General features: G+C 45.9%; 2 protein-coding genes across 2 annotated transcripts; one reads left to right on the top strand and one right to left on the bottom strand.

The window, feature by feature from the left end:
- Positions 1-593: 593 nt before the first annotated feature.
- Positions 594-4,026, top strand: ASPHD1 (aspartate beta-hydroxylase domain containing 1). Its single transcript, XM_045460510.1, has 3 exons — positions 594-1,658; positions 2,907-3,020; positions 3,556-4,026. Exons 1-3 carry the CDS (start codon positions 779-781, stop codon positions 3,663-3,665), a joined length of 1,104 nt encoding a protein of 367 aa, XP_045316466.1. The 5' UTR covers positions 594-778; the 3' UTR covers positions 3,666-4,026.
- On the bottom strand, positions 3,973-17,572 carry KCTD13 (potassium channel tetramerization domain containing 13). The gene is made up of 6 exons (XM_045460511.1): positions 17,132-17,572; positions 15,425-15,594; positions 7,528-7,617; positions 7,386-7,438; positions 6,530-6,725; positions 3,973-4,808 (listed from the first exon to the last, which is right to left on the bottom strand). The coding sequence occupies exons 1-6, from the start codon at positions 17,373-17,375 to the stop codon at positions 4,572-4,574; spliced, it is 990 nt and encodes a 329-aa protein (XP_045316467.1). The 5' UTR covers positions 17,376-17,572; the 3' UTR covers positions 3,973-4,571.
- Between the last annotated feature and the right edge of the window lie 8,792 nt (positions 17,573-26,364).

The following is a 26,364-nucleotide window of genomic DNA, read 5'->3' on the forward strand; positions in this document are numbered from 1 at the left end:
CCTTGCCTTGCCACGCCCCTCCTCAGCCCCCGCCCCTCCTTTTCGCATTGCGGGGCGGCTGGAGGTTGGCACAGTGCCCCCTGCGCCCCACGTGGCGCCCCGTCGGGGCGGGGAGGCAAATCTGGAGACGACCCCCCCCTCCCCCCATCCCGGCTGAGATGCGGCTGCCACTGGGTGGGGGCGGGGGTAGCTAAGCTGAGAGGACTGTGGGGATGGGTGACGTCAGGGTGAGTGGGAGCCAAGGAAGGAACGAGTAGGAGAGAGGGAGGGAGGGGGGAGAGAGAGAGAGAGAGAGAGAGGGAGAAGGAGAGAGAGAGAGGGAGAGAAGACCCGCGGGTCGAGTCGAGTGAGAAGCGTGGGCAGAGGGGAGAAGGGGGAGGAAGGAGAGAGAGAAGCCGCTGCGGAGGACGACTGGTTGCGGGTTCCCGGGGCTGCGGGTCCAGGTGGGGTAGGAACTGCTGTCCGGGGAAGCTAGAAGGGAGGGAGAGCTTAAAGAGGGGCGGGGAGGAGAGGGAAGAGAGGAGAAAGGAGAGAGGGAGACAGAGAGAGTGGGGAAAGGAGAGGCTGAAGGGGAGAGAGGAAACTGCCGGAAGGAGAAAGGAGAGGGGGTGGGGGAGGAGGAAGAGGAGAGTGTTGAAGGAGAAAAAAGAGGTAGAAGGAGAGAGAGATAGAAGGGAAGAAAGAGAAAGGAGGGTTGGAGGTATTTGAAGGAGGTGAGAAAGAGGGAACTAGAAGGTGAAGAGAAGACCTCAGAAGGAGACAGAACCAAGAGTGGGAAATGTGGAGGGGAAACAGCCCAGGGGGTAACCCTGGAGCAGCCACAGAGGGAACCGGTGGAGAACTGGGGGGACAGGGGAACTGGGGTCTGGAAGATGCCCCAGGCCTCCTGGCCAGGGCCTCCCTGCCCATCGTGCCTGCGTGGCCATCGCCCCTGGCCTCCTCAGCCCTTACCCTGCTCCTTGGAGCCCTCACTTCCCTTTTCCTCTGGTACTGTTACCGTCTGGGCTCCCAAGACATGCAGGCCCTGGAGGCTGGGGGTCGGGCTGGGGGTGTCAGTGGAGGGCCTAGGGGATGCTCTGAGACTGGCAGGCCAAGCCCTGGGAGCTCTGGGGAGCCTGGGGAAGGACTCAGGACAGAAGGCCTAGTGAGCCGTCGCCTGCGGGCCTATGCCAGGCGCTACTCCTGGGCGGGCATGGGTAGGGTGAGGAGGGCAGCTCAAGGTGGTCCAGGCCCTGGGGGAGGGCCAGGGGTCCTGGGCATTCAGCGCCCAGGCCTGCTTTTCCTGCCAGACCTGCCCTCAGTCCCCTTCGTGCCACGGGATGCCCAGCGGCATGATGTGGAGCTCCTGGAGAGCAGCTTCCCTGCCATTTTGCGGGACTTTGGGGCTGTGAGCTGGGACTTCTCAGGGACAACTCCTCTGCCTCGGGGCTGGTCCCCACCCCTGGCCCCTGGGTGCTACCAGCTCCTGCTGTACCAAGCAGGCCGGTGCCAACCCAGCAACTGCCGCCGGTGCCCGGGGGCCTATCGGGCACTGAGGGGGCTGCGGAGCTTTATGAGTGCCAACACCTTCGGCAATGCTGGCTTTTCTGTCCTCCTGCCTGGGGCCCGGCTTGAGGGTCGCTGTGGGCCCACCAATGCCCGGGTCAGATGCCATCTGGGTAAGTAGATGCTGCCTACAGACAACCTCTTTGCCTCCACGATTCCTCCTCCAGACTTTTCTCTGCCACCAGAGCTTTCTACACTATGGTTCTGATCATGCCTCTCTTCTCAGAAATCTTCCATGACTCCCTGTTGCCCACAGCAGCATTTCCTGAGCTTCAGTTACCTGCGAACCATCTTCATAAGCTTTGCCGTGGTCATTTTCCACCTGTACTGTTTTTCTCGATACTGATTCTCCCTACATTTTGTTTCGCTTATTTAAAAGGAATCTTTAGAGAACAATGATAATCAGTATTACTTGCTCCAAATAGAAAGGACTCATAAAAACAAATTTAAACTTAAAGAAAGAAGCAAGCTTTAAAAATCCCAGCTAAATACTCTAGTCTCTCTCAGGCTGAAGCCTCCACTCTCTTCCTTTAGAAGGGAGCAGTGTTGGTGGGGTGTTAAAGTTATGGTAGCACCAAACTGAGATTCTCTTCTTCATGTTTTAAAAGCTGAAAGAAAATGGAAAAGGAAACATTTTTTGTTATTTAATGTGCTGTTACTTAAAACCTTGTTTTGCCTAAAAGCATTTTGTGTGCTACCAGTTTGACATGTCCTTCACTTCGAAGCACCCCGGTCTCAGGATCAAGTCCAGATTCCTTCTCTCCTCATCTCCCACCTGTTCCCTTCCTCCCCTTCCCTCCCACCATGTGTTAAATCATGAGAGCTTTCTGGCTGATCCTGGCAGATGCCACACTCACGCTATCCTCAGTCTAGAATCTCTTTCTCCCTTATCACCTCCTGGAAAAATCCTACTCCGCCTTCAGGACTCCACTTTCAAGTGCCGCACCCGCCTCTGGGAGGTCTATTCCCCATCATTGGAGTTGGTGCCCACTTTTCTCACAGCACTCTACTGTGTTGTGGTCCTGGGGCCAAAGTGGATCCATCAGTATTATACTAATGAGGGCCAAGCACACATTAAGTAGCATCTTGAGTTAAACTGGCAGAAGCCCAAGAAAAGATGCCACTTCCTCCAGGGAGCCTTCCCTTTTCTCTGAAACAAATATTGTGCTTTGCACTGCCTTTCCTGTATCTCCCAGCACTTCAGCTGCTACTATGTCGTAATTACATTTGGGTCACCTTCCAGACAGCAAAGAGGGACACTACATGGGGTGCTTAAGACTTGCAATTCTGCATTTTGACTAAATGGGGTGGGCCCATTTGATGGAAGCAGGGGTGTTGGATGCCTGGGTCTCTTTCCACAGGCCTGAAGATTCCTCCTGGCTGTGAGCTGGTGGTCGGGGGCGAGCCCCAGTGCTGGGCTGAAGGACACTGTCTACTGGTGGACGACTCGTTCCTGCACACAGTGGCTCATAATGGTAATGGGCTCCCGTTCTGCTAGGAGGCATGAGAGATTGAGTGAAAGGGAATAGAGACTGCAGAATCAAGCCCAACCCGTTTCCTGTCCTAGCACCATCATTTTCCAGCTGCATGACCTTGAACGAGTCCTATAACTTCCCCAAACACCTGTGAAATGGGGCAATCACCTTCTTTATTGGGTGACTGCAAGGATTAAATAAGTTAATGTAGGTGCATAGCCAAGTGGTTAACAGCACAAGAGTCTGGGCCTGAACCACCTGGGTTCCAGTCCTACCTCTGGCACTTACTAGCTGTGTGATCTTGGGCAGGTTATTTAATCTCTCTGTGCCTCAGTTACTTTGTATAAAACGGGAATAATTGTGGTACTGACCCTCAAGTTTGTTCTGATGATGAAGAGTTAACACATACAAGGGGTTAGAACAATGCCTGGCACTTATTTACAAAGTGTTTGCTGTTAGGAGCACCTGGCGAGTGCTCTGGCATATAAGTAATTAATGTCAGCTGCTCTCTTGTCTCCATCCCCATGTGCCCTAGGCTCCCCAGAAGATGGGCCTCGAGTGGTCTTCATCGTGGACCTTTGGCACCCCAACGTGGCTGGGGCTGAGCGCCAGGCCCTTGACTTTGTCTTCGCACCAGACCCTTGAAGGAAGGGGCTCCCTTCAGACATCTGGGCTGGAGAGATGCTGCACTCAGGGATGGCTTGAGTGGTAGCCAGGACTGCCTCTCCACTGCAGGGGGTGGGGTGGGGCTTCGGGTGGGAACGGACCAGCCAACACTGAAATACAGATTTTAAATCCTCTCCTAACTCCTGACTACCTTTTTCTAGCTACCAGCCCAGTTCAAGGCTTTGGGCAGGAGCTCCTGGCCTGTCCCATCCAACTAACCAAGTACCTCCTTAACACAAGCCATCTCCCCGATCCTCTCCCTCAGAGCCAGCACCAGACCCTCAACTCAACTTTATTCCAATAATTTAATAGAAAATTAAAATAAATAATATGAAATAGATTGAGAAGATGGCTGAGCTGGTGCAAGCCCAGGCCAGCCTAGTACAAAGTTAAGGAGGTGGGGGGGGGGGGGGGCTCGTGGGGGAAGGACAAGGGAGGGAAACTACCCTGCACGGTGGTGGGGAGGTGGTTCAGTAAGGGCTGGCTTGACACTTTGGTGTGTACTATGTGCTGAAAAAGCGGGGGGGGGGGGGGGGGGAACGGGGTGGGGAGAGAGAGAGAGAGAGAGAGAAGGGGAGAAAGGGAGCTCTAAATCACTCTAAACCAGCTGGTGAGGGAAGAACAAGACAAGAATGGGATAAGGGAACAAATGCAGGCCTTCTGAAGGGCTCTGACCTAGGGAGGGGGCTGGAATGTACCGTGCTGTTAGCAGTGAGGTGGGAATGAATGGAAAAGGGCCACAGTGAACTGTACCATGCGATGAAGAGACAGAAGATGGGCCCACGACTTGGCCAGCAAAGCCGGGGCAAAGGTATGGGAAAAGGAGGGAAAGAGAGAGGAACTGGGTTCCAGTGGCAGGAGGAAAACAGGGAGAAAGGTCAAAGGTCAGTCCTTGAAGACAATCTGTTGGCCATGAGGACGCTCGTCGTGGGTGATGTGGCGCCGGACATGGATCCTGCGGACACGGTGCTCTCGGTTCTCCTCATCCTCCCCTCGGCCTGCCCCACCACCTCCAGCTGCACCCCCTGTGGCCTCCAGGAGAGCTGGGTCTGGGCCCCGGGGAGTCTCGTAGATCAGGATGTTCAAGGTCTCCTCAAAGATCCGGGCCTCTGGGAACTCCACCTGCAAAAGGCCAGCAACCCCCAGCTCCAACCCTCTGATCCAGATACACAGACGTGCCCCTCCCCCAGCTGGCCCTGCACTGGCACACCCCTGAGCCTTTGAAATCACAGGTTCTTTGGCCTGGACTATCTTCTTTGCAAATTTTTTACTCAGCAAAGTCTTACTTATCCTTCAAGGTCCAGCTCTAAAGTCAGGCAGAGTTATTTGTTTTCTCTCCTTTGCTGCCAAGTCTCTTGGTATGTTCTTTCATTTGACAAATTTTTACTGAGTGACTGCACTGTACCAGGCATTGTTCTAGACATTGAGAAGATAGCAGTGAACTAAACAAAGTTTCTATCTGCAGGAAGTTTACATTCTAGGGGGAGGACACAGACATACAAGTAATAAAAAGGGGGCGGGATTGTCATGGCCAGGAATGTTACAATTTTAGAGAGGGAGTTCAGAGAAAGTCTTGTGGAAAAGGTGACATTGAACCAAGAGACAAAGGAGGAGGGAAGGAGCCAGGTGGATGAGCAGAGAAAGAGCAGTCTGGGGAACAGGCAACAGCAAGTGCAAGAGCTCTGGGGCAGGAGTGCACTTAGTATAGTAAGGAGGGAGGCAGTGGAGAGAGTGGAAAGGAGTGAAGTGAGGGGGTGATGGAGGGTCTCTTTGTGTGGCCTGGAGGGATATAACTAACTCTTAACAAGCTGCATTCTCATTACTGGTTTATCCTGTTTTCCCAATTACAGTGGAAACTTCTTGGAAGGTGGGTTGGTCACTCATTCATTCATGCATGCATTCAATGAATGTTTCCTAGCTTTCGCTGTGTGGCAAGTGCTTGTCTAGTACTAGAGAGACAGGAAGAAAAGATAGACCCCCTAAGCTCAAGAAGCTAACCCCTTGCTGCTGGTGTGACAGCCCCCTATCTCCGCCTCTGCCTGCTGCAGACTAAGAAGGAAGTATGATCAACTCGGGTTGTGGGGTTGAAAGTTCATGAGCGAAGGTGTCCCAAAGAAAGCTGTGCTTGACTTGCGTCTTAAAGATTAAGCACAAGTTCATTAGGCAGACGGGGCTGAGGAAACAGTCTAAGAAGCGGGACAGTGTGTACAAAGGTGGGGAGGTATGAGATAGCACTGGGTGCTCAGAGGGTGTATCTGAGGCTCTTCCCTCATATCAAGGGCAGAAGGAAGTAGATGCCATGACAGAGGGCTGGTACTTAACCAGACATTTCATTCACCTTGATTTGAAGCCTGGTGCAAAGCTTAGTGCAGAGTAGGTGCTCAGGAAGTTATCTGCTGATGACTGTCATGTTAATGACTCAGGAATTATACACTCACTTGTTCTAAGAGACCTGTGTGTTCTAAGGTCCTGAGGTTTTAAAAGCCTATTTTGAGTCATGGACCCTTCTGAGATTCTAACAACTATGGTCTTTCTAAATGGAAAGATGCATACACACTCCCAAACTTGCAAACCACTTCCAGGTAGCCTGGAGACCCAAATGGCCTAGGTAAAGAATCCCACTGTAATCCAACACCTTCATTTCACGGCAGAGAAACAGGCCCACAGAAGTAAGGTGACATGCCCAAGGTTACAAAAGACCCTGGAACTTGGAACTGCAGCTCCTAGCTCCCAGTAACGGACTCTCCGCTGCCTGGTCTGCTGAGCTGCCTTTGTCCAGTCCAGGGTCCTGGTGCTGCCCACCACCACAGCCCTCCCTGATCAGACTCTGAACCCCTTCTGACCTTGGTCTGCTTCTTTTCCGTGGCATAGACAATGGAGGTGCAGCACACCTCGGCGATTTTGCGGCCCTGCCCGTAGAAGGACCAGCAGCAGATCTCGTCCCCCAGTACATCCTTGAGGAAAAGCAGCCGCCCATGGAAGCGCAGGGCCAGTTTGTCAAACAGCTCGATGTTCTTAAGTAGGTTGTCATCTGAAGTGCTGAGGACCAGGGGCCAGGAGGCCTCAGTACACTGGCTTCCTGCCCGCTGTTCCCCTAGCCTAGGGGCCCCCCTACCCAGCACTCTGGTCCTGCCCAGGGGTTTGGTGCCCAGCAGGGAGCTTCCTCCACCCCTGGGGCCAGGCTAAGCGGGCCTCAGGGAGGACCAGCATCTGCAGAGCAAATCCCAGCACAGCGGAGTGGCTCCCAGTGCAGGCTGTGGGGCTGGGCTGCTTCACCTAACGTCCTAGACCAGCTGCTTTTTAACTGAGTGACACCAGGAAAGCTACTTCACCTCTTGGTGCCTCAGTTCCCTCATCTGTAAAATGGAGATCACAATAGTACCGACCTCAAACGACTGTGAGGATGATGGGAGTTAATATGTGTGAAGCACTGACAGCAATGCCTGTTACGGAAAAGCACTTAGTAAATGCCAGCCATTATCATCTAATCCTCACCTCAAGCCTGTTTACTGGTGATCACATTGAAGCTCAGGAATGAAAATGACCTGCCCAAAGTGCCCTGTGGGTAAGTGGCAGAGCTGGAACCCTGATCTAGGCAGGCCTTCTCTTTGTCCCTCTGTCCCTCCCCCTGGGCCCAGACCTGGGGTGTGCTTGAGCTCAGGACTCCACCCGGTGCACCTCCCGCCCCGTGGTGGTCACCTGGTGTAGGAGTACTTGTTGTTACTGCGGTTGTGCAGGAGCTTCACCACGGGCTGTTGGCGGAGAGAGCATGGAGAAGGGTGGGGGTCAGGCTGCAAGGAGAGGCCCCCGGCCTCCACCCTACAGGGCTCAGGGGCCTCACCTTGGAGGTGCTGGCCAGGAGCTGCTGCTCCTCCCGGGGAGATGTCACCGTGGGGATGAGGCACAGCGGCGACAGGTTCTCCCTTTTTTGCTGGAGAAGAAGCGGAAGGTGGTTAACAGCACAACCAAAGGTCACTCACTCCCCCACTTAAAAGCTGTCAAAAGTTGTTGTTGCCTTTGGGAAAAAAATTCAGACTCCTTAGTGGTCCACAAAGCTCTGCAGGATTCAACCTCTCCGATCTCATCTCTACCACTCTCACCTACTTGCTGGGCTTCAGCCCCACCCATAGTTGTTCCTTGTGCCCACCCAGGTGTTTGCTGTTCCCACTGCCTGGAATGGTCTACACTGTTGTATGTATGGCTGGTCCCTTCATACCATTAAGATAACTCAAACAGTAACCCCAGAGGGTGCTGGTCCAATTCCTGAAGCTCCCTGACCACTACTAGAGTAAAGTAGGCTCCTCTACTTCCTTTTCACATTAACAGCTCATTCTTCATGGCTCTTAGTTCTTCACATTTTCTCACTTTGGGGTATGTTTGCTTATGATCTGGTCTCTTCTCACCTAGGGAATTCCTAGTATACAGTGGATGCTCAGTGTCTGTTCAATAAATGAACTTGGTTGGGTGGGATGAGGACTGAGGCAAAACCAGATACATGGGCTTCTTTCCTCTTTCCTGTCTTTAAGAATCTTTATGCCAAAACCCCTCTCACCTCTCTCAACCAGAAGATCTCTTAACTAGAAATTCCAGAAGATTTTTAAAAATTAGGGCACCTGGGTGGCTCAGTCAGTGAAGCGTCTGACTCTTGGTTTTGGCTCAGGTCATGATCTCACCCGGTTCATGTGTTTGATCCCCACATCGGGCTCCGTGCTGAAAGCGCAGAGCCTGCTTGGAATTTCTCTCCCCTCTCCTCTCTCTCAAAACAAACGAACAAACAAACAAACATTAAAAGAAAAAAAAACTCATATGACTTTTTCTAAAATTAACATGGAAAAATAAAAGTCTATTACTTAGGTCAATTTTTAAAAAGAACCAAGAGAAGAGACTGACTCTATCATATATTAATGTATCCTACAAAGCCATAGTAAAGAAAACAGTGTGGTTTTGGTTTGGGGGAACAAACAAGAAACCAATGGAACACAACAGAGAGTTTGGAAACAGGCTGGTATATATATGAAAACATATTTATAAAGAGGACAACACATATCAGTGGGGGCAAGTATGAAGTATGTATTGGTTATTGCTGTGTAATGAACTATCTCCAAACTTGGCAGCTTAAATCAACAATAAATATCTATTACCCTAGTGTCTGTGGATCAAGGATTCAGGAGTGGCTCAGATGGGTCGTTTTGGCATAGGGGTCTCCCTTGAGGTTGTAGTCATGTCACCCAGTGCTGCAGGAATCTGAAGACATGCCTGATTTGGACGGTTTGTGTCTGAGAAAGCTTATTCATATGGCTGGCAAGTTCATGCTGGCTGTCGGCAGGAAACATCTCATCCCTGTCATCTGGACCTCTCCATAGGGTTGCTTGCGTGTCCTCACAAAATGGCAGCTGGCTTCTCCGGAGCAGATGATCCGAGAGACCAAGGTGATGGGCTCAATGTCTTTCATGACCTAGTTTTGTCAGCTCTGTTCAGTGTGGAAGGAAACTACATGAAAGAATGAATACTGGGGAATAAGAATCACCGGGGACTGCCTTGGAGGCTAACTGACTCTACAGGCCACCTCTGGCTCCTTTGATTCAACTCCTTCCCATTGAAAAACACACTTCCTCCCTCCCAAGATCCCCCAAAGTCTCATCCCATTTCAGCATCGCTTGAAGTACAGAATCTTGTTATCTAAGTCAGTGTAGGTTGGGATGAGGCTCCTTAGGTGTAGTTCCTTAAGTATAGCTCCGTAAACATTTCCACTCTATCTGAAGACCTGTGAACTAAAGAGACCACTCATCTCTCCCATATACCTACTATGCAGTGGTGGAACGGGCATTAGCACAATCACCGGGGCACTCTTGTTCAAACGGTTGGGGAGGAGGTAGGTGGCACACGGAAGTCACTGTTTCGTATCAATTCTGTAATCCAGTTGGATGAATACTGGGAGCTCTCTGATGCCTACTCTTTTTCAGAAATGATTCTCTATGGCTCTTGGCTCTGCCCTGAGTCATCCTTCCTTTTCCAAGAAAGATAATCCATGCTTGCAGCTCCACGGTTTCCTGCCAGAACTCTGGGGGTCCAAAGGTCTTGCACGGTCTGTCACTTTTGGTCCAAGCTGGCAGTGTTTCTGCCAATATAATTCTCTTAAAAACTTAATGGGTGTCTTGTGAGTCTTGGGGTTCAGTTCATTAGACAAATGCCACACCCACAAATCTTCGTGAGATAAGCTGTCCTCTACTTTGGGCTTGTGCTGAGACTGCTGAGGGGTAACACCCTTAAGTTTCTTAGAAGCACTATTATTTGATTCAAAGGTTCTCTGAGGCATCTTCTTGGATATTTCTGAAGTCTTAACAACGGATTTTACAATCATATCCTCAGTTTCATCTTTAGATCATGTTTTACTGAGAATGCCCTATATTTGATCTTTGCCTGGAAGCCATTTGTTAATTTTAACATCATGCATTACCTGGAAAGGCTGGGGACTTTCAAACCCAGTAATACCTGGCTCCTTTGTGCTCAATTGTTTTTCCTCTTGCTTACCCTCTCCTCTTCTATTTTACTATGAGCAACAATAAACCCAGTGGCACCTTCAACATTCTTTCTGGAAATCTCTTTAGCTACACCACCCAGATCATTAGGTACATTTTCCACTTTCTACATTACTGTAGGAGACAGTGTTGTTAAACTTCTGCCACTACATAACAAGGATCCCCTTTACACCAGTTTCCAGTAACATTTTCATCCCAGCAGCCTACTCCAAGGTCATCAGACTTCTGTGAACAGACCCTCTCAAGCTCTTTAGGCTTTTATTAATATTCTCCTCAAAGCCATGCCAGCTTGTGCCCACTTCCCAGTTCTAAAGCCACTCCTACTCTTTAGAGTTTTGTTACCACAGAACCCCACTCCAGATACCCAATCTGTTCTCTATTGCTGGGTAATAAATTACTACAAATTTAGCAGCTTACAACAATAAACATTTATTATCACACAGTTTCGGTGGATTGGGAACTTGAGATCACCTTAGCTGGGTGGTCCTGGCCCAGGGTCTCTCATGAAGTTGGAGTCCAGACATTGGCCAGGGCTGTAGTTATCCGAAGACTGGACTGGGCCTAGAGAATCTGCTTGAGATAGTTCACCCATATGGCTGGGAGTCTGTGCTGGCTATTGGCTGAAGCTGGCTATTGGCTTCAGTTCCTCACCAAGTGAACCTCCCTTGTCCTCGTGTGGCAGCTGGCTTCCCCCAGAGTGAGTGACCCGAGATAGGCAGAAATGGCAATGTCTTTTATGACTTGGCTTTAGAAGTCACACACCATCACTTCTGCAATATCCTACTGATTACATAGGTCAGCCCTATTCAGCGTGGAAGGGGACTAAACAAGAGCATGAATAAGGAGGAAGTAAGAATTGCGGGTGGGCATCTTGGACACTGGCTACCACAGAATATTTAGTAGGTGGCATTGGGAAAACTAGTTCACTCTATGGAGGACAAAAAATAGTTAAATCCCTTCATAATTTACATTTATAACAGTGAATTCCATTTAGACCCATATATGAAAGATAAAACCATAAAGCTAATAAAAGATGTAGAATGGAAAAAACAAACAAACAAAAAACCTTTTTAAGCAAGACCCTGAAAGGATATACCATTAAGGAGGGAAATAAAGGAGCGGGGAGGAATTTGACATTAAAAATCAAGAATTTCACAGGAAGCCTGGGTGGCTCAGTCAGTTAAGCAGCCAACTTTGGCTCAGGTCATGATCTCACAGTTCATGAGCTCGAGCCCCGCATCAGGCTCTGTGCTGACAGCTCAGAGCCTGGAGCCTGCTTCGGATTCTGTCTCCCTCTCTCTCTGTCCCTCCCCCACTCACACTCTGTTTCTCTCTTTCTCTCTCTCAAAAAAAATAAACATTAAAAAAAAAATCAAGAATTTCTCCAGTTAACAACAGAAAACGTGACTTTACAAATAACCCCAGGTCATAATGTTGAAAGAATAATAACAATTATAATTACTCCACAACCCTAATGAAACTACTGATTCACATAAGGATTCTCAACTGGTGTGTGTTTGATAGATAACTGCCATTCACACAGTGCATAAACATTACATAGATTGCTTTATAGCTGTCATGAAGTAGTGTAACTATAATGGAGGGATCAGACCATTATCACCTGAATCTAGGAGCCAATTCTGAGCATTACCAATGATGGGTCATATTAACAATATTATGGGTCACTTCATATAACATAGTATGAAATACATAAAATTACCTACAATGTATTCTAACCAAAATGTTTAGTGTCAAGTCTTTAAATCTACAGTCTAGTTTACAGAAAACTCAGAATAGGGTAGAGTAACAAACCAAATGACACCACAGGTAAACAACCACACAAATTTGGAAAGTGGGTCACTGTGCAAGACAGCTGGTGGTCTCTTTAACAAGTCAGCATGAACAGAAGGGATGGTTTTCGGCTGGAAGAAGACTTAAAGAACATAATAACCATATGTAATGCAAAGATCTAGACTGGATCCTGGTTTAGATGAGTCAGCTATAAAAGATGTTTCTGGAACAAATGGAGAATTTGTATACCCTGGATGTTAGATAAGAAAAAATGTTATTGACATGGAAAGATGGCAATTATTAACAAATAAACAAAAAAACCAGACTACAAAACAGCACATACAGCACGACCATAATTTGGCAAGCAAACACACACACACACACACACACACACACACACACACACACACACACACACGAATAGACCCGGAAGGATATTTGGTGCTTTTATTTTTTTTTGATTATCTGTGTTTTCTAAATTTCTACAATACATATGTATACTGCTTTAAAAATAATAAATAGTGGGGCGCCTGGGTGGCGCAGTCGGTTGAGCGTCCGACTTCAGCCAGGTCACGATCTCGCGGTCCGGGAGTTCGAGCCCCGCGTCAGGCTCTGGGCTGATGGCTCAGAGCCTGGAGCCTGTTTCCGATTCTGTGTCTCCCTCTCTCTCTGCCCCTCCCCCATTCATGCTCTGTCTCACTCTGTCCCCAAAATAAATAAACGTTGAAAAAAAAAAAAAAAGTTATTTATAATAAAAAAAATCAAGGATTTCTATTCAACAACAGATGCCACAGACATGTGACATTTCAAGAGAAAATACTGGCCACAACTAAAACTGACTAGAAATTATCTGAAACAGATTTTCTCAACTAGGATTCCTCACCCAAATCACAAACCCAGCAAATAAATAATTTGAGTAACTATTTTCTCAATTCTTCCAAGGATGATAAGCAAATAGTACCATTCTAGCTGCACAGGAGGAGAATAAACTTATTATGTACAATATATGCCTTAGGGCTTAATTCTCCCCAGGAACTAAACTAAAATATGCAAGGATCTTCTGCAAAGCAACAAGAAAAAGATAGGAAACTCAGTAGAAAATTTGGTAAAGAATATGAATAGGCAATTCACAGAATGGGAAACCAAAAAAGTGAGTTAAGCATATGAAAAGATGCTCAATTCATTAGTAATCAGAGGCATGCAAATTAAAATGAGATCACTCCATACGAATCAGATTTGCAAAATTAGAACACTGGATGATGCTGTGTGTGGTTGAGAATATGCAGAAACGAGATCCCTTATGCATTGCTGATCAAGAGTATAAAGTGCTACAGTCAATGGGGAGAGTAATCTGATGATACTTGCTGAAATGTATTTGTATGTGTTCTGTGACCCAGCAATTCCATTCCCAAACATGAGAAACCCTGGCCCAGGATCCACACTCACAGTGACAGGTGGCACTGTTTGTAGGGGAAGGAAGTAGGAGGCAATCTAGGTCTCCAACCTCAGGGGAATGTATAAATAAAATATGGTGAATACAAGCCATAGATTCTCGTGCAGCAGTCAGAAGTAAAGAACTAAATGTACATATAGCAACATGAATAGATCTTGAAAAAAGTGTTCAAACAGAAAACACAACCAATACCTCAATGCCATTTATGGATATTTAAAACGTACATATATAAAACAATGCTTTTAGCTTTTCAAGGGTACAAACATAATCCAAGTATATGTATCAAAACATTAGAATTGGAGGGCTATCTATGGGTCAAAGGGAAATGGGCAAGGGACTGGGAATGACAGGGAAAAAGTAAAAAGAGAAAAGATTTGTATACACCAATAATGATTAAGTACCACACACTGAGGAGTATGATGAACTCAATTCTCTAAACCCAAATCTTAACAACAAAAACAAAACCTCCAGGCAAACAAGAAAACTCTGAGTGGGGTGAGGATGGGAATGGTGTCAGGGAAACCTGGAAAGGAGGCAGCTGGAGTACAGAGGAAAAAGCACTGCACCTGGGAATCTGAGCTCTGCAGCTTACTGGCTCTTTGACCTCGAAGGCATCCCCAACTTCCCTCCTTTATGTCAAACAGGAGGTACAAGATGTACACACAAATAGATAGCAGAATTGCTCCTGACACACAGTGGGTGTGAGGTAATACTGGATAAATATAGAACTACAGAGCAGGAACCCACTTTCAAGATCATTTAATGCAATGGTTTTCAAACTGCAAGTGGTTACTCATTAGTGGGTCATGAATAAGTTTAATGGGTCCCAAAAAGCATTAAAAAGAGAACAGAATATATCAGTGTGTATTTCACTAAAAGTATCTTTTCATAAAACTCTTATTTAAGTTATATATATGTGAGTATAAAATGCATTTTTTCTTCTATGGGATGCAGTTTGAAAAACATGGATATTGCCCAAAGGAACTCTATTTTTGGATTTCCAGAACCAGTAAGTATTCACCAAGACAACAGAAAGTTGTTAATAGTTGCCACTTTTTAACACATAAAGGGCATTAAAAAAAACCTCATTATCTCCTATTAATATTGTATCATAAAAGAAAGGACATGTTTAACATTGTAAAAGTAGAACAGAATAAAAGGCTTATGTAAAACTCACTACACTGTACATATTTTTCTTGTTTCCCTATCTTTTGGAACATGAGGACAGAATGCCAGAGGTAGGAACTGATTCAATCAAGGTCGTTCAGTGAGCTGTGGGAGAGGTGACACTTAACCCACAGGTCCTGGCTATGCTTTCTATTTCCTCAGAATCCTAAGAGATCCATAGAAGAGAAACCCAGCAGTTGGGGCTCTGGAACCCCCAGCCTGTTGTATTGGGAGCAGTTCTGCTTCTAGGATTTCAACGCTATTTAAAAAAAAAAAAAAAAAAAAAAAGTTAAGAAAAGGAAAAAAAACCAAACCTGGTTGGAGGTGGAATGCTGCCTCCCAGGACAGAACCAAATCACACAGGTCACTATATTCTAGTTTAAATTAGTTTTTTGTTTTTGTTTTTTCCTAGTGGCACATGGAGTTATTTAAGATTTCTGAGCAAGGAGGAGAAGAGATTGGGATTGTGTTTAAGGACCATCATTCAGGTGCTAGTGTGAGAGCTCCATTAGCCAGGTAGGAACAGCAAGGAGAGAGCAGTTATTTAACAACTGCATTAGTCCTGGCATGAGGTGGTGAAAGAGGTCCTTCTTGAGGCAGCAGGGATACAGTGGAAAGCACCCCCAAATTTTCTGTGGTCATGACCAGTCACGGCCAGGCCACAGGCAGCATCTCTGGACAGTATCCCATATGCCTCTTCTCTCTCTTTTTTTTAATGTCCTAGTATCTAACTGCTTGGGCAGCTCTCCCAGGGACATGGGCATAGGGTGGGACCCAGGGACCCTCACCTGCAGTGCTAGCTGGCAGTCTTCAATCAGGCCCTGTACCAGGTAGTAGCGCGCTTCGCCTAGTAGCTCCCCCAGCTCTCTGGTACTCTCAGGCAGTGGCACGGACCCATCCCGCAGGTAGTTGAGGATTGTACCAAAGTGACGGCCGCTCCGGTCAATCAGCACCCAACCTGGTGGGGTGGAGAGAGGCAGGAGGAAGGCTGGCTTTGCAGGTGGCTCCGGAGCTACTAAACTTTTATGAAAAACAGATTTTCCCTCTTCGAGTCTGAATACTGATCTCAGACTGCTGCCATCCCCAAGAACCTCCCTTTTAAAAATCTCCAGTGAGTTCTCCCATAGGCCCCTTTTTAACAACATATTGCAGACACAGAGAATTAACTCCCTTCCAAGTCTGTCCCATGTTGAAAAAGCTCTCACCGTGAGAAAGTTATTACAGATTACCGTATCAACAAACTCTAACCTTTGGTGTTAATTCTGACCATCCTACTTAATTAAAATGTCTACCCCATCCTCCAGTTCACTACCATTTTAACCTTTATATTATTCATAGAACTTATTACTATCTGCAATTACATGTATTTTTTGCATGTGTACTTGCTCATTATTTTCCTCCTGCTCCCACAAAAAAAGTAAAGTCCACAAGACTAATCTTGTTTGATTCATTTACCAAAGTATCTCGGGCACTAACTGGCGCTTTACAAATAATTGCTGAATTGGGGCCCCTGGGTGGCTCAGTCGGTTAAGCGGCCAACTTCGGCTCAGGTCATGATCTCACGGTCCGTGAGTTCGAGCCCCGCATTGGGCTCTGTGCTGACAGCTCGGAGCCTGGAGCCTGTTTCAGATTCTGTGTCTCCCTCTCTCTGACCCTCCCCCATTCATGCTCTGTCTCTCTCTGTCTCAAAAATAAATAAACGTTAAAAAAAACAAACAAACAAATAATTGCTGAATAAATACATTCTTCAATTTCAGATATTTGAAGACTGAACTCCACCTCTGAAATTTTAATTCTCCTGCTCTTACAATCCTCGTTATATCCCTCTAAATCCCCCCCGCCCCTCACAAAAACTTCAAGGTTCCACCGGGGCATGTGCGTCCAACCCTGAAGGCAACACTCCAAGAATGTAAGGTTCACCTGCCAAAGAGAACTGTCCACCCTCCATTCTGGTGACCCTGGCAAACCCAAAGCAGCCCTTTTCTACAATCTGCATTTACAGATGAATCCCTAGAGTGTACAGGGACCTATGTTACAGGAACACGCTAACAGACAACTCCTCCCGGCTGGTGGTTAGCAGTGCTGAGGTAGAGAGGCAAACATAAGTCTAAGCAGTTAGAAGGAACCTGAAGGTTGCCTGGAAGGGCGCTGCTGGCAGAAGGGCTGGTTTCCAAGTCGTTTGGGCAGAGGAGTAAAGGGTGGGAGAATTGGAGGGAAGTGATAATAAAAATTCTGAAGTGACATGTTGAATCACAACCGTAGCACCTGTTGCGGGGGGGAAGTGATGTTTCATAAACATTGGTTATTTGCAGGGGGTGAAGGACTTGAGGGAGATTATGGATGAGAAAGGGGAGATAAGACGGGATGTGGGGCTGGAGGGAGGTGAATAAGAGTTGAGTGGACGATAGAGACGAGAGAGGGGGTAGGAAGAGACTGGGCGAAGAAAGGCAGACTGGGATCTGGAAGACCACACAGGTGAGGGCGGCGCGGCGTACCTCCCGCATCGGTGAGCACCTCTGCGCGGCCGCTGAACATGGCCTTGAGCATGGTGTCCTGTCCCGTGAGGGTGCGCAGCGTGGTGTAGTGCAGCGAGCCGCCCACGTTCAGCTTCACGTACTTGCTGTTCGGGGTCAGCGGTTTCAGACCGTAGGCGGCGGAGCCAGGCTCGAGACCCGAGGGCTTAGGCGCTTCCAGGGACGGGGCCTCGGCCGCCGCCGGGCCCGAGGCCTCGGCCGACATGCCGGGGAGTGGCGGCGGACGGCTATCCTAGGCTCTCTCCGCACCCTCCGGCGGCTCCCAAGTACCCGGAGACCCAAGCCCTCGGGTCACACCACCCGGCCCGCACGACCTCACGCCGCCGCTACTCGGCGGCACTGGCCCTCAGCTCCATCGCGCCGATACCGCCCGGAAGCCGGGGCCGAGCAACTGCGCAGGCGCCTCAAGGTCCCGCCCCCGACCTCGCGGGCAGGCGGTGCGGAGCATGCGTGCTGGCCTTGGGCCCGGTTGGGAGACAGCGCTCCGCCTATGGCGGGGCGGGGCCTTATGCAAGGTGGGCGGCCCTCCGCGAGCCCGGGACCCTGAGTGTAGGAGGCTTCCCCCCCCCACTCCCCTCCCCCCCCCCCCCGCGGTCGCGAGTCTGCCGTGGAAAACGAGGTCTCCTCCGCGTCGTTGGGTCTCTGCCCTCAGAGCGCTTCGTGGGCGTGAAGGGCAAGGTTTCCCGCCTCCCATCGCCGCGTTTTTGACAAACTGAGAAGAGCTGCGAACAAAGCACCAGGGGAGATTCTTACAAGAGACTGCTGTGAGGTGGCCTTCTAGAGGAGGTGACAGGAGTGCTAGGGCATGCAGGGTGTGAGTAGGTAAGGTCTAGAGGGAGTGCGTCCCTGAGGAGGTGATGCGGGGCCGAAGCAGAGAAGACGCGGCCACGTGGAGGTGTGAGGGACAAGAGTTCCGGGCTGTGGGAAGGGCACAAACACAGACTCCAGGCCAGAACGCGCTTGGTGGTTTTGAGGAGCAGAATGAATGTCAAGGGTGGCTGCCGCAGCCAGGCAGGGGTCTCAGAATCTGGCTGATGTCACGAGACAGCCAATCCTGAAAGAAAGAAGGAATAAGATCGGAACACCTTGTTGACAAGAGCGTGTGTTTTATCTGACTGAATCTACTTTCCTTCTAGAAGCTGCTACTTCAGAGATTTAATAATGGGCCTTTAATGTCTAGCAGGGAAAAACGGAGTTGTAGTTTCCACCATGCTCCCAGTTCACGGAGTGATCCTAGGCAAGCCACCTCTCTCTGGGCTTGGTTCCTTTTTTGCTTAGCGAGGGGTGCAGATTTCAGTGCCCGGGGACGGGAGTGTAAATGAGTGGGGTGGGCCATTGTAAGGCACTGGGGAGTAATGGGGCCTGGGGTGACCCAAAGAGTTCATGTTTTACCAGAAGGGATTGTCGATTGTGATTTTACAAGTGTAGTTGGTGAAAAAGAGAAAAGCAGCCCATCACCGCTGAGAGCTGGTGGGCACTCTCCCTCTAGAAGCCTTGGTATTGCCAGGAGCTGGCCTAGCACTGTCAGCCGGACTATGGTGTTGTGCTTTTGAGCATAAACAATTTCACAGAACTCCCAACATCAGACAAAGGCAGTCTCTGATGGATTGAGAGAAAGACCATTTCATAATCATGTCTGAACACAAAAACAAGAACATTGTCCCAACCACAAAAATGACCAAACATAACTCTCCCCCCCAGTTTGAGTGACTGCCTTTTTATTTTTTTTACCAAGTACGGCTTTAATCCTTATCTGTTCCTCCTAAATTCTAGATAAGAATTATTAAGATAACCAAAAAGAATTATCCCTACCTCCTGACAACTTCCAACCTAGCGCAAATCTCCCGTTTCTCAAACCCTCCTTGAAAATCATCCAACACAAGCCTAAATCCTGTAATAAATAAGTCCTTCCTAACACACGCTTGCTGAGATGTCCATGATGGGGTTCCCCATGGTGTGCCATTGCCCCTGTTTAACTACAGGTGTGTTCCCGTTGATCTTTGGCTGGAGGGCATTGTCAGAAATGGGGAATCCACAGAGATTCAGCTAAAGCCCTTACCACTGTGGACTGGAACCCTCCACTCTAGTAATGTACACATCTCAGATCCCTTGTGTCTCGGAGGTGCCATCCTGTCCATGACCAGGAGCCAAGTTGTCACTATATTGAGCTCTAATATTTTGTTAAGACCCTTATGTGTTAGGATTATTTTGTTTTCCTTGGTATAATGTCCCCGTTGGTTTTTTGGTTATCCAATTAGATTTTTATTTTTCCTTGGTAAAATTGTTTTCGGGCTTTTTATACCTGCTATTGTGGTCTGACCTCCTGTCTAGTGTTTTGAATGCCATTTGTCTATAACAGGAAACGTTTCTAGGGAAAGGACAGGTATACAGTCCTGGATGTCTAAGGGCATCACAAACCTGTTACTGCTCAAACTCTAATGATTGAACGTCACTTGTCCCTTTAAGAAGCTGGAGATGCCAACCACTCAGGGGTCATATAACTAGTTAGCATGCTGGAGTGTCATTTATTACCAGGATAAACCAGACAAATCACTCTATCAACCAATGCCCAATAAGTCTGTACTATAACAAGTCTTAGAGGCTATGAAATTCAAAAGGTATCCTCGGACCAGTGTCTTTTGGATAAACTTTGCAGCAGATTGCCATTTTAAATTGCTATAAGGTCTTCTTCCTCAGTTTTGTTTGTGTCCCTGCAAACTTCTTTGTTTCATTTCTTCTGACCAGAATCAGGACATTTTCTCTGGTCCCTGTCAATGAAAATTGGCCTTTGGCAAAGTTCTGCAGATGCAAGGTTGCACAGCATCCTTATGGATCCTTGTCTCAACTAAGATTGGGCCAAATACCTGCTTCCTTCTCACAATTATACTAACTTGTACCCTTATCTCTCTGACACAGTCTCACTAGGGACAATTTAGAATTGCAGTGGCCCCTAACAAGATTATTTATTTGAGAGGTACCTTAGAACAAAAAAAGGAAGAAAGTCTCCTGAGGAGATTATTTGTCTTATTTGTCAAAAGGAGAGATTATTTTATGGGGTGCCTGGCTGGCTCAGTTAGTAGAGTGTGCAACTCTTGACCTCAAGATTGTGAGTTCAAGCTCCGTATTGGATGTGGAGCCTACCTAAGAAAGAGAGAGAGAGAGAGAGGTTATTTTGTTTAACATAGGTGATTATTTCATTTCCATACTTTGGAGATTAATAAATGCTGACTTTTTTTTTTTTTTTTTTAATTTTTTTTTTCAACATTTATTTATTTTTGGGACAGAGAGAGACAGAGCATGAACGGGGGAGGGGCAGAGAGAGAGGAAGACACAGAATCGGAAACAGGCTCCAGGCTCTGAGCCATCAGCCCAGAGCCTGACGTGGGGCTCGAACTCACGGACCGCGAGATCGTGACCTGGCTGAAGTCGGACGCCCAACCGACTGCGCCACCCAGGCGCCCCAAATGCTGACTTTTTAATTGTATAGCTGTATTACATTGCCAAGTGCCTCATTTATTTTTTTTTAAATAGGCTGGAATATCATTGTGTGTGTGTGTGTATTATGTCAAAATGTGTTTTGTTTGTTTTTTTTTAACATTTAAACTGTTTTCCTTCTCCTTGCACGAAAAACATGAATTAGCCTTTTAGAGTGATAGTTTTATAGCCTTAAGTAGCTACCTCTCACTTTTTTTGCTGTCCATTTTCTTCTCTTGGAAAACTTTAGGGAATTATTCTGTTGAATGTATGCACTCTAGAAATATCTAATCTAGTTAAACAAACATGTCTAAACTAATTGCTAAACTATATATGATTTCCTCAGTGTGCACTGAAAAGTATATTTATGTAATAGGCTTTGTTATTATAGTACAAGATAAGAAAAGGCCTCAGTTCAAAGATAAAGGAAGAGCTTTTGGCATAATCCAATGTCTTTAAATTTGCCATGTAAAAATAATACCAGTACAATATTTTGGTTTGTATAAGATCAGTGTCAGTCTTCTTGTGATTTAAACCTTCTTATATTTTATATTGATTTTAAAAGTTAAGTAAATTATCATAGTTTTCAGATACTATTTTCCTTAAAATATTTTTCTTTTAAAAATAGTCACCATGTTGGGGTGCCTGAGTGTTTCAATCAGTTGAGTGTCTGGCTCTAGATTTTGGCTCAGGTCATGATCCCAGGGTCATGGGATTGAGGTCCACATCTGGCTCTGTGCTCAGCATGCAACCTGCTTAAGATTCTGTCTCTCTGCCTCTGCCCCTCTCCTCCACTCTCAATCTCTCTCTCTCTCTCTCTCCCTCCCTCCCTCCCTCCCTCCCTCCCTCCCTCAAATAAAAATAAAATAAAATAGTCACCATGCTGTACATTACATCCCCAGAACTTATCATATAATTGGAAGTTTGTACCTCTTGCCCACCTTCATTCATTTCCCTTACCCCAACCCCTGTCTCTTTCAATCACCAATCTGTTCTCTGTCTCTATTAATTTTGTTTGTTGTTGTTGTTGTTTAGATTCCACATATAAGTGAAATATTATGGTGTTTCTCTTTCTTTATTTCACTTAGCATAGTGCCTTCAAGTTCCATCGATGCTGTCACAAATAGCAGAATTTCTTGCCTTTTATGGCTGAATAGTATTCCATCGAATATACGTATCAATCACATCCTCTTTATCCATTCATCTATCAGCGGACACTTGGATTGTTTCCATATCTTGGCTATTGTAAATAACCCCTTGGCTTCAATAAACATAGGGATGCATATGTCTTTTTGAATTAGTATTTTCATTTTCTTTGGGTAAATACCCAGTAGTGGAATTACTAGATCATATGGTATTTCTAGTTTTAACTTTTTGAGGAGCCTCCACACTGTTTTCCACAGTGGTTGCACCAATTTACATTCCCAATGACTGTGCACGAGGGTTCCCTCTTTTCCACATCCTTGCCAACCCTTGTTTTTTCTTGTCTTTTTGATATTAGCCATTCTCACTAATGTGGTGTGATATCTCCTTGTGGTTTTGACTTGCATTTCCCTGATAATTAGTGATGCTGAGAATCTTTTCATGTATCTGTTGGCTATCTGTATGTCTTCTTCGGAAAAATGTCTATTCAGGTCCTCTGCCCATTTTAAAGTCAGATTTTTTTTGGTGTTGTATAAGTTCTTTATATATTTCAGGTAAAAATATCATTATTGGAGTTTTTTTTAATGTTTATTTATTTTTGAGAGAAAGAGAGAGAGAGAGTGGGGGAGAGGTAGAGAGAGAGGGAGGCACAGAATCCAAAACAGGCTCCAGGCTCTGAGCTGTCAGCAACAGAGCCCAACGTGGGGCTTGAACTTATGAACCGTTGAGATCATGACCTGAACCAAAGTCGAACACTTAACTGACTGAGCCACCCAGACACCCTAATCCCATCATTGGATAGTCATTTACAAATATCTTCTTGCATTTAGTAGGTTGCCTTTTTGTTTTGTTGATATCTTCCTTTGCTGTGCTAAAACCTTTTATTTTAGTGTAGTCTCAATAGTTTATTTTTGCTTTTGTTTTCCTTGCTTGAGAAAACATATCTAGAAAAATGTTGTTAAGGCTGGTGTCCAAGAGGTTACTGCTTTTATGTGTTCTTTAAGAAGTTTTATTATTTCAGGTTTCACATTTAAGTCTTTTTTTAAAAAATATTTTACGTTTATTTATTTTTGAGAGACAGAGAGAGATAGAGCACAAGTGGGAGAGGGGCAGAAAGAGAAGGAGACACAGAATCCAAAGCAGGCTCCAGGCTCTGAGGTGTCAGCACAGAGCCGGACGCGGGGCTCGAACCCACATACTGAGAGATCATGACCTGAGCCGAAGTCAGATGCTCAACCGACTGAGCCACCCAGGCGCCCCTCACATTTAAGTCTTTAATCCATTTTGAGTTTATTTTTGTGTTTGGTGTAAGAAAGTGATCCAGTTTTGCATGCAGTTGTCCTGTTTTCCCAGGATAAACTGTTGATTGATGAGACTGTCTTTTCCCTATCGTGTATTCTTGCCTCCTTTGTTGTAGATTAATTGGCCATATAAGTGTGGGTTTATTACTAGGGTCTTTTCTGTTCTGTTGATTTATATGTCAATTTTTTGTGCAAGTACCATACTGTTTTGATTACTATAGCTTTGTAGGATAACTGTAAATCAGGAATTGTGATGCCTCCCACTTTGTTCTTCAGGATTGCTTTGGCTACTTGGAGTCTGTTGTGACACCATAAAAATTTGGGGATTATTAACTCTTGGTACTTTATTTTTTTTTTAAGTTTATCTATTTATTTTTTGGGGGGAAGGGCAGAGAGGGAGAGAGAGAGAATGTCAAGAAGGCTTAGTACTGTCAGTACAGAGCCTGACACAGGGCTAAATCTCACGAACCATGAGATCATGACCTGAGCTGAAATCAAGAGTCAGATGCTCAAACCAACTGAGTCACCCAGGCACCAAATATCTCTTTTCTTTAGATATTTGTTTCCTGTATATTGTTTCCTCTACAACTATTCTTGATTTTTCCTTTCCTAGATTCAGTCCTCAAAATTAGACTAATAACACTATTAGGATATTTTTTATGCCTAAATTAGCTTCGATTTTCTAAAAAAGCCATTAGGTAACACAGAGATCTTCTCCTTTACTTTATAAAATGAAGAACAATAGGAATCATTAGGTTTACCAGGAATTCTCCAAACTCCTCTTCTCCAAATTCTCCTATTAGTTTGAATTCATTAAATAAGAACTCTTTTGTCTTCTATACTCATAATTAAAAAATAATAAACCAAGGAGTTTTCTTCCTAAGTTATTTACACGTGACTAAAGTGTAGGTTAATGTAAATATCTGTCAATGATTATATGCTTTTTAGTAAAAAAAAAAAAAAAAGCATAATCATTTTTTTAAGTTTTTATTTATTTAAGGAGGGGAGAGAGAAAGAGAGAGTACAAGTGGGGGATAGGCAGAGAGAGAGAGAGAGAGAGGGAGAGGGAGAGAGAATCCCAAGCAGGCTCCACACTACCAGTGCAGAGCCCAATGTGGGACTCGAACTCACAAACTGCGAGATCATGACCTGAGCTGAAGTCGGACTCTTAACCAACTGAGCCACCCAGGCACCCCAAGCACAATCATTTTTAAGCACAAAAATTGGTGTGATAACTATCTACAAAAAGATCAGTTTCCAAGATTTTAGTGTCACAAGCATCTTTCCTTTATCTTCATGAAAAGTCTGAACAAGGGGCTCCTGGGTGGCTCAGTGGGTTAAGCGTCTGATTTCGGCTCAGGTCATGATCTCACAGTTCATGGGTTCGAGCCCCGTGTCGGGCTCTGTGCTGACAGCTTGGAACCTGGAGCCTGTTTCGGATTCTGTGTCTCCTTCTCTCTCTGCCCCTCCACTGCTCACGCTGTCTCTCTTTGTCTCTCAAAAATAAATAAATGTAAAAAAAAATTTTTTTAATAAAAAAAAAAAGTCTGAACAAGCATTAGGAGTACTGGTCAACTTTCAGATGGGGGTCATCAGAGGCCTACTGCTTATTTCAGTTTTTTGTTTTTTTGCTTTTTTTTAAATTTTTTTTTCAACATTTATTTATTTTTGGGACAGAGAGAGACAGAGCATGAACGGGGGAGGGGCAGAGAGAGAGGGAGACACAGAATCGGAAACCGGCTCCAGGCCCTGAGCCATCAGCCCAGAGCCCGACGCGGGGCTCGAACTCCCGGACCGCGAGATCATGACCTGGCCGAAGTCGGACGCTTAACCGACTGCGCCACCCAGGCGCCCCTTTCAGTTTTTCATTAGATCCAATAGCCACGGCATACCTACCTTGTCTAAGAGCTATAGAAACAACAGCAGAATGCATACAACTTTCCATTGATTTATTTAGTTCTAAGGTCTCTGCTAACTATGGTTCCCCATTCTAAAGACTCTTCTACTGACAGAAAACACTCAACACTTCTCAGCTGGTGGCCTATCTCCCTATGAAATACTATTATTTTCCCTTTACGTGTCATTGTCCGTCACTGCAACCCTGTAAATCAGACACCCTCCTTTTCTTACATGGAGGAGGAGAAGCCCATGGTTGTTTTTCTCTCTTAGGGAACTCACAAATCCTGGAAAGACCTTCTAGAGATTCCCTTGTACCCCTGCTTTAATTGCGTTTGTTGATTAATCTTACTTTAAAAAGATAAATACCAATACCAGACATAATGGAGCTTAATGAGGAAAGACTGAAAGCTTTTCCTCTAAGATCAGAAAAATAATGAGAATGCCTACTATTGCCATTTGTATTTAACATAGTACTGGAAGTCCTAGCCACAGCAATTAGGCAAGAGAAAAATTAAAGTCATCCAAACTGAATAAAAATGTCATCCAAATTGGAAAGAAGAAGTAAATTTTTCTTTATTCAAGGATGACATGATCTTATACGTAGAAAGCCCTAAGGATTCCACAAAAAACCCACTAGAGCTAATAAAGGAATTTTAACAAAGTGTGCAATACAAAATTGACACTCAAAAATCAGTTGTTTCTACATACTAACAATGACCAATCTGAGAATGAAATTAAGAAAACAATTCCATGTACAATAGCATCAAAAATAATAAAACACTGGAGCACCTGGGTGGCTCAGTCATTAACCATCTGACTTTGGCTCAGGTCATGATCTCACTCTTCGTGAGTTCGAGCCCTGCATCAGGCTCTGGGATGGCAGCTTGGAGCCTGGAGTCTGCTTCTGTCTCTGTCTCTCTACCCCTCCTCTGCTTGCTCTCTCTCTCTCTTTCTCTCTCAAATGTAAAATAAAACATAAAGCAAATTTTTAGTAATGAAATACTGAGGAATAAGCTTAACCAAGTAGACAAAGGGCTTGTACACTGAAAACTATAAAATGTTGCTGAAAGAGCTTATGGAAGAACCAAATAAATCAAAAGAAATCCAAGTTTATGAGTTGGAAGACTTAATATTGTTAAGATGTCGATACCACCCAAATTCATCTACAGATATGTGCAGTCCCCTATCAAAAGCCCAATAGTGATTTTTGCAGAAATAGGACAATCCATCCTAAAATTCACATGGAATCCCAATGGACCCTGAATAGCCAAAATTGTTTTGAAAAGTAACAAAATTGGAGATCTCACAGTTACTGATTTCAAAATGTACCACAAAGCTATAGCAATTAGAACAGTGGGGCACTGACATAAGGATAGA

Source organism: Leopardus geoffroyi, chromosome E3 (genome assembly GCF_018350155.1).
Source record: "Leopardus geoffroyi isolate Oge1 chromosome E3, O.geoffroyi_Oge1_pat1.0, whole genome shotgun sequence".
Taxonomy (NCBI): domain Eukaryota; kingdom Metazoa; phylum Chordata; class Mammalia; order Carnivora; family Felidae; genus Leopardus; species Leopardus geoffroyi.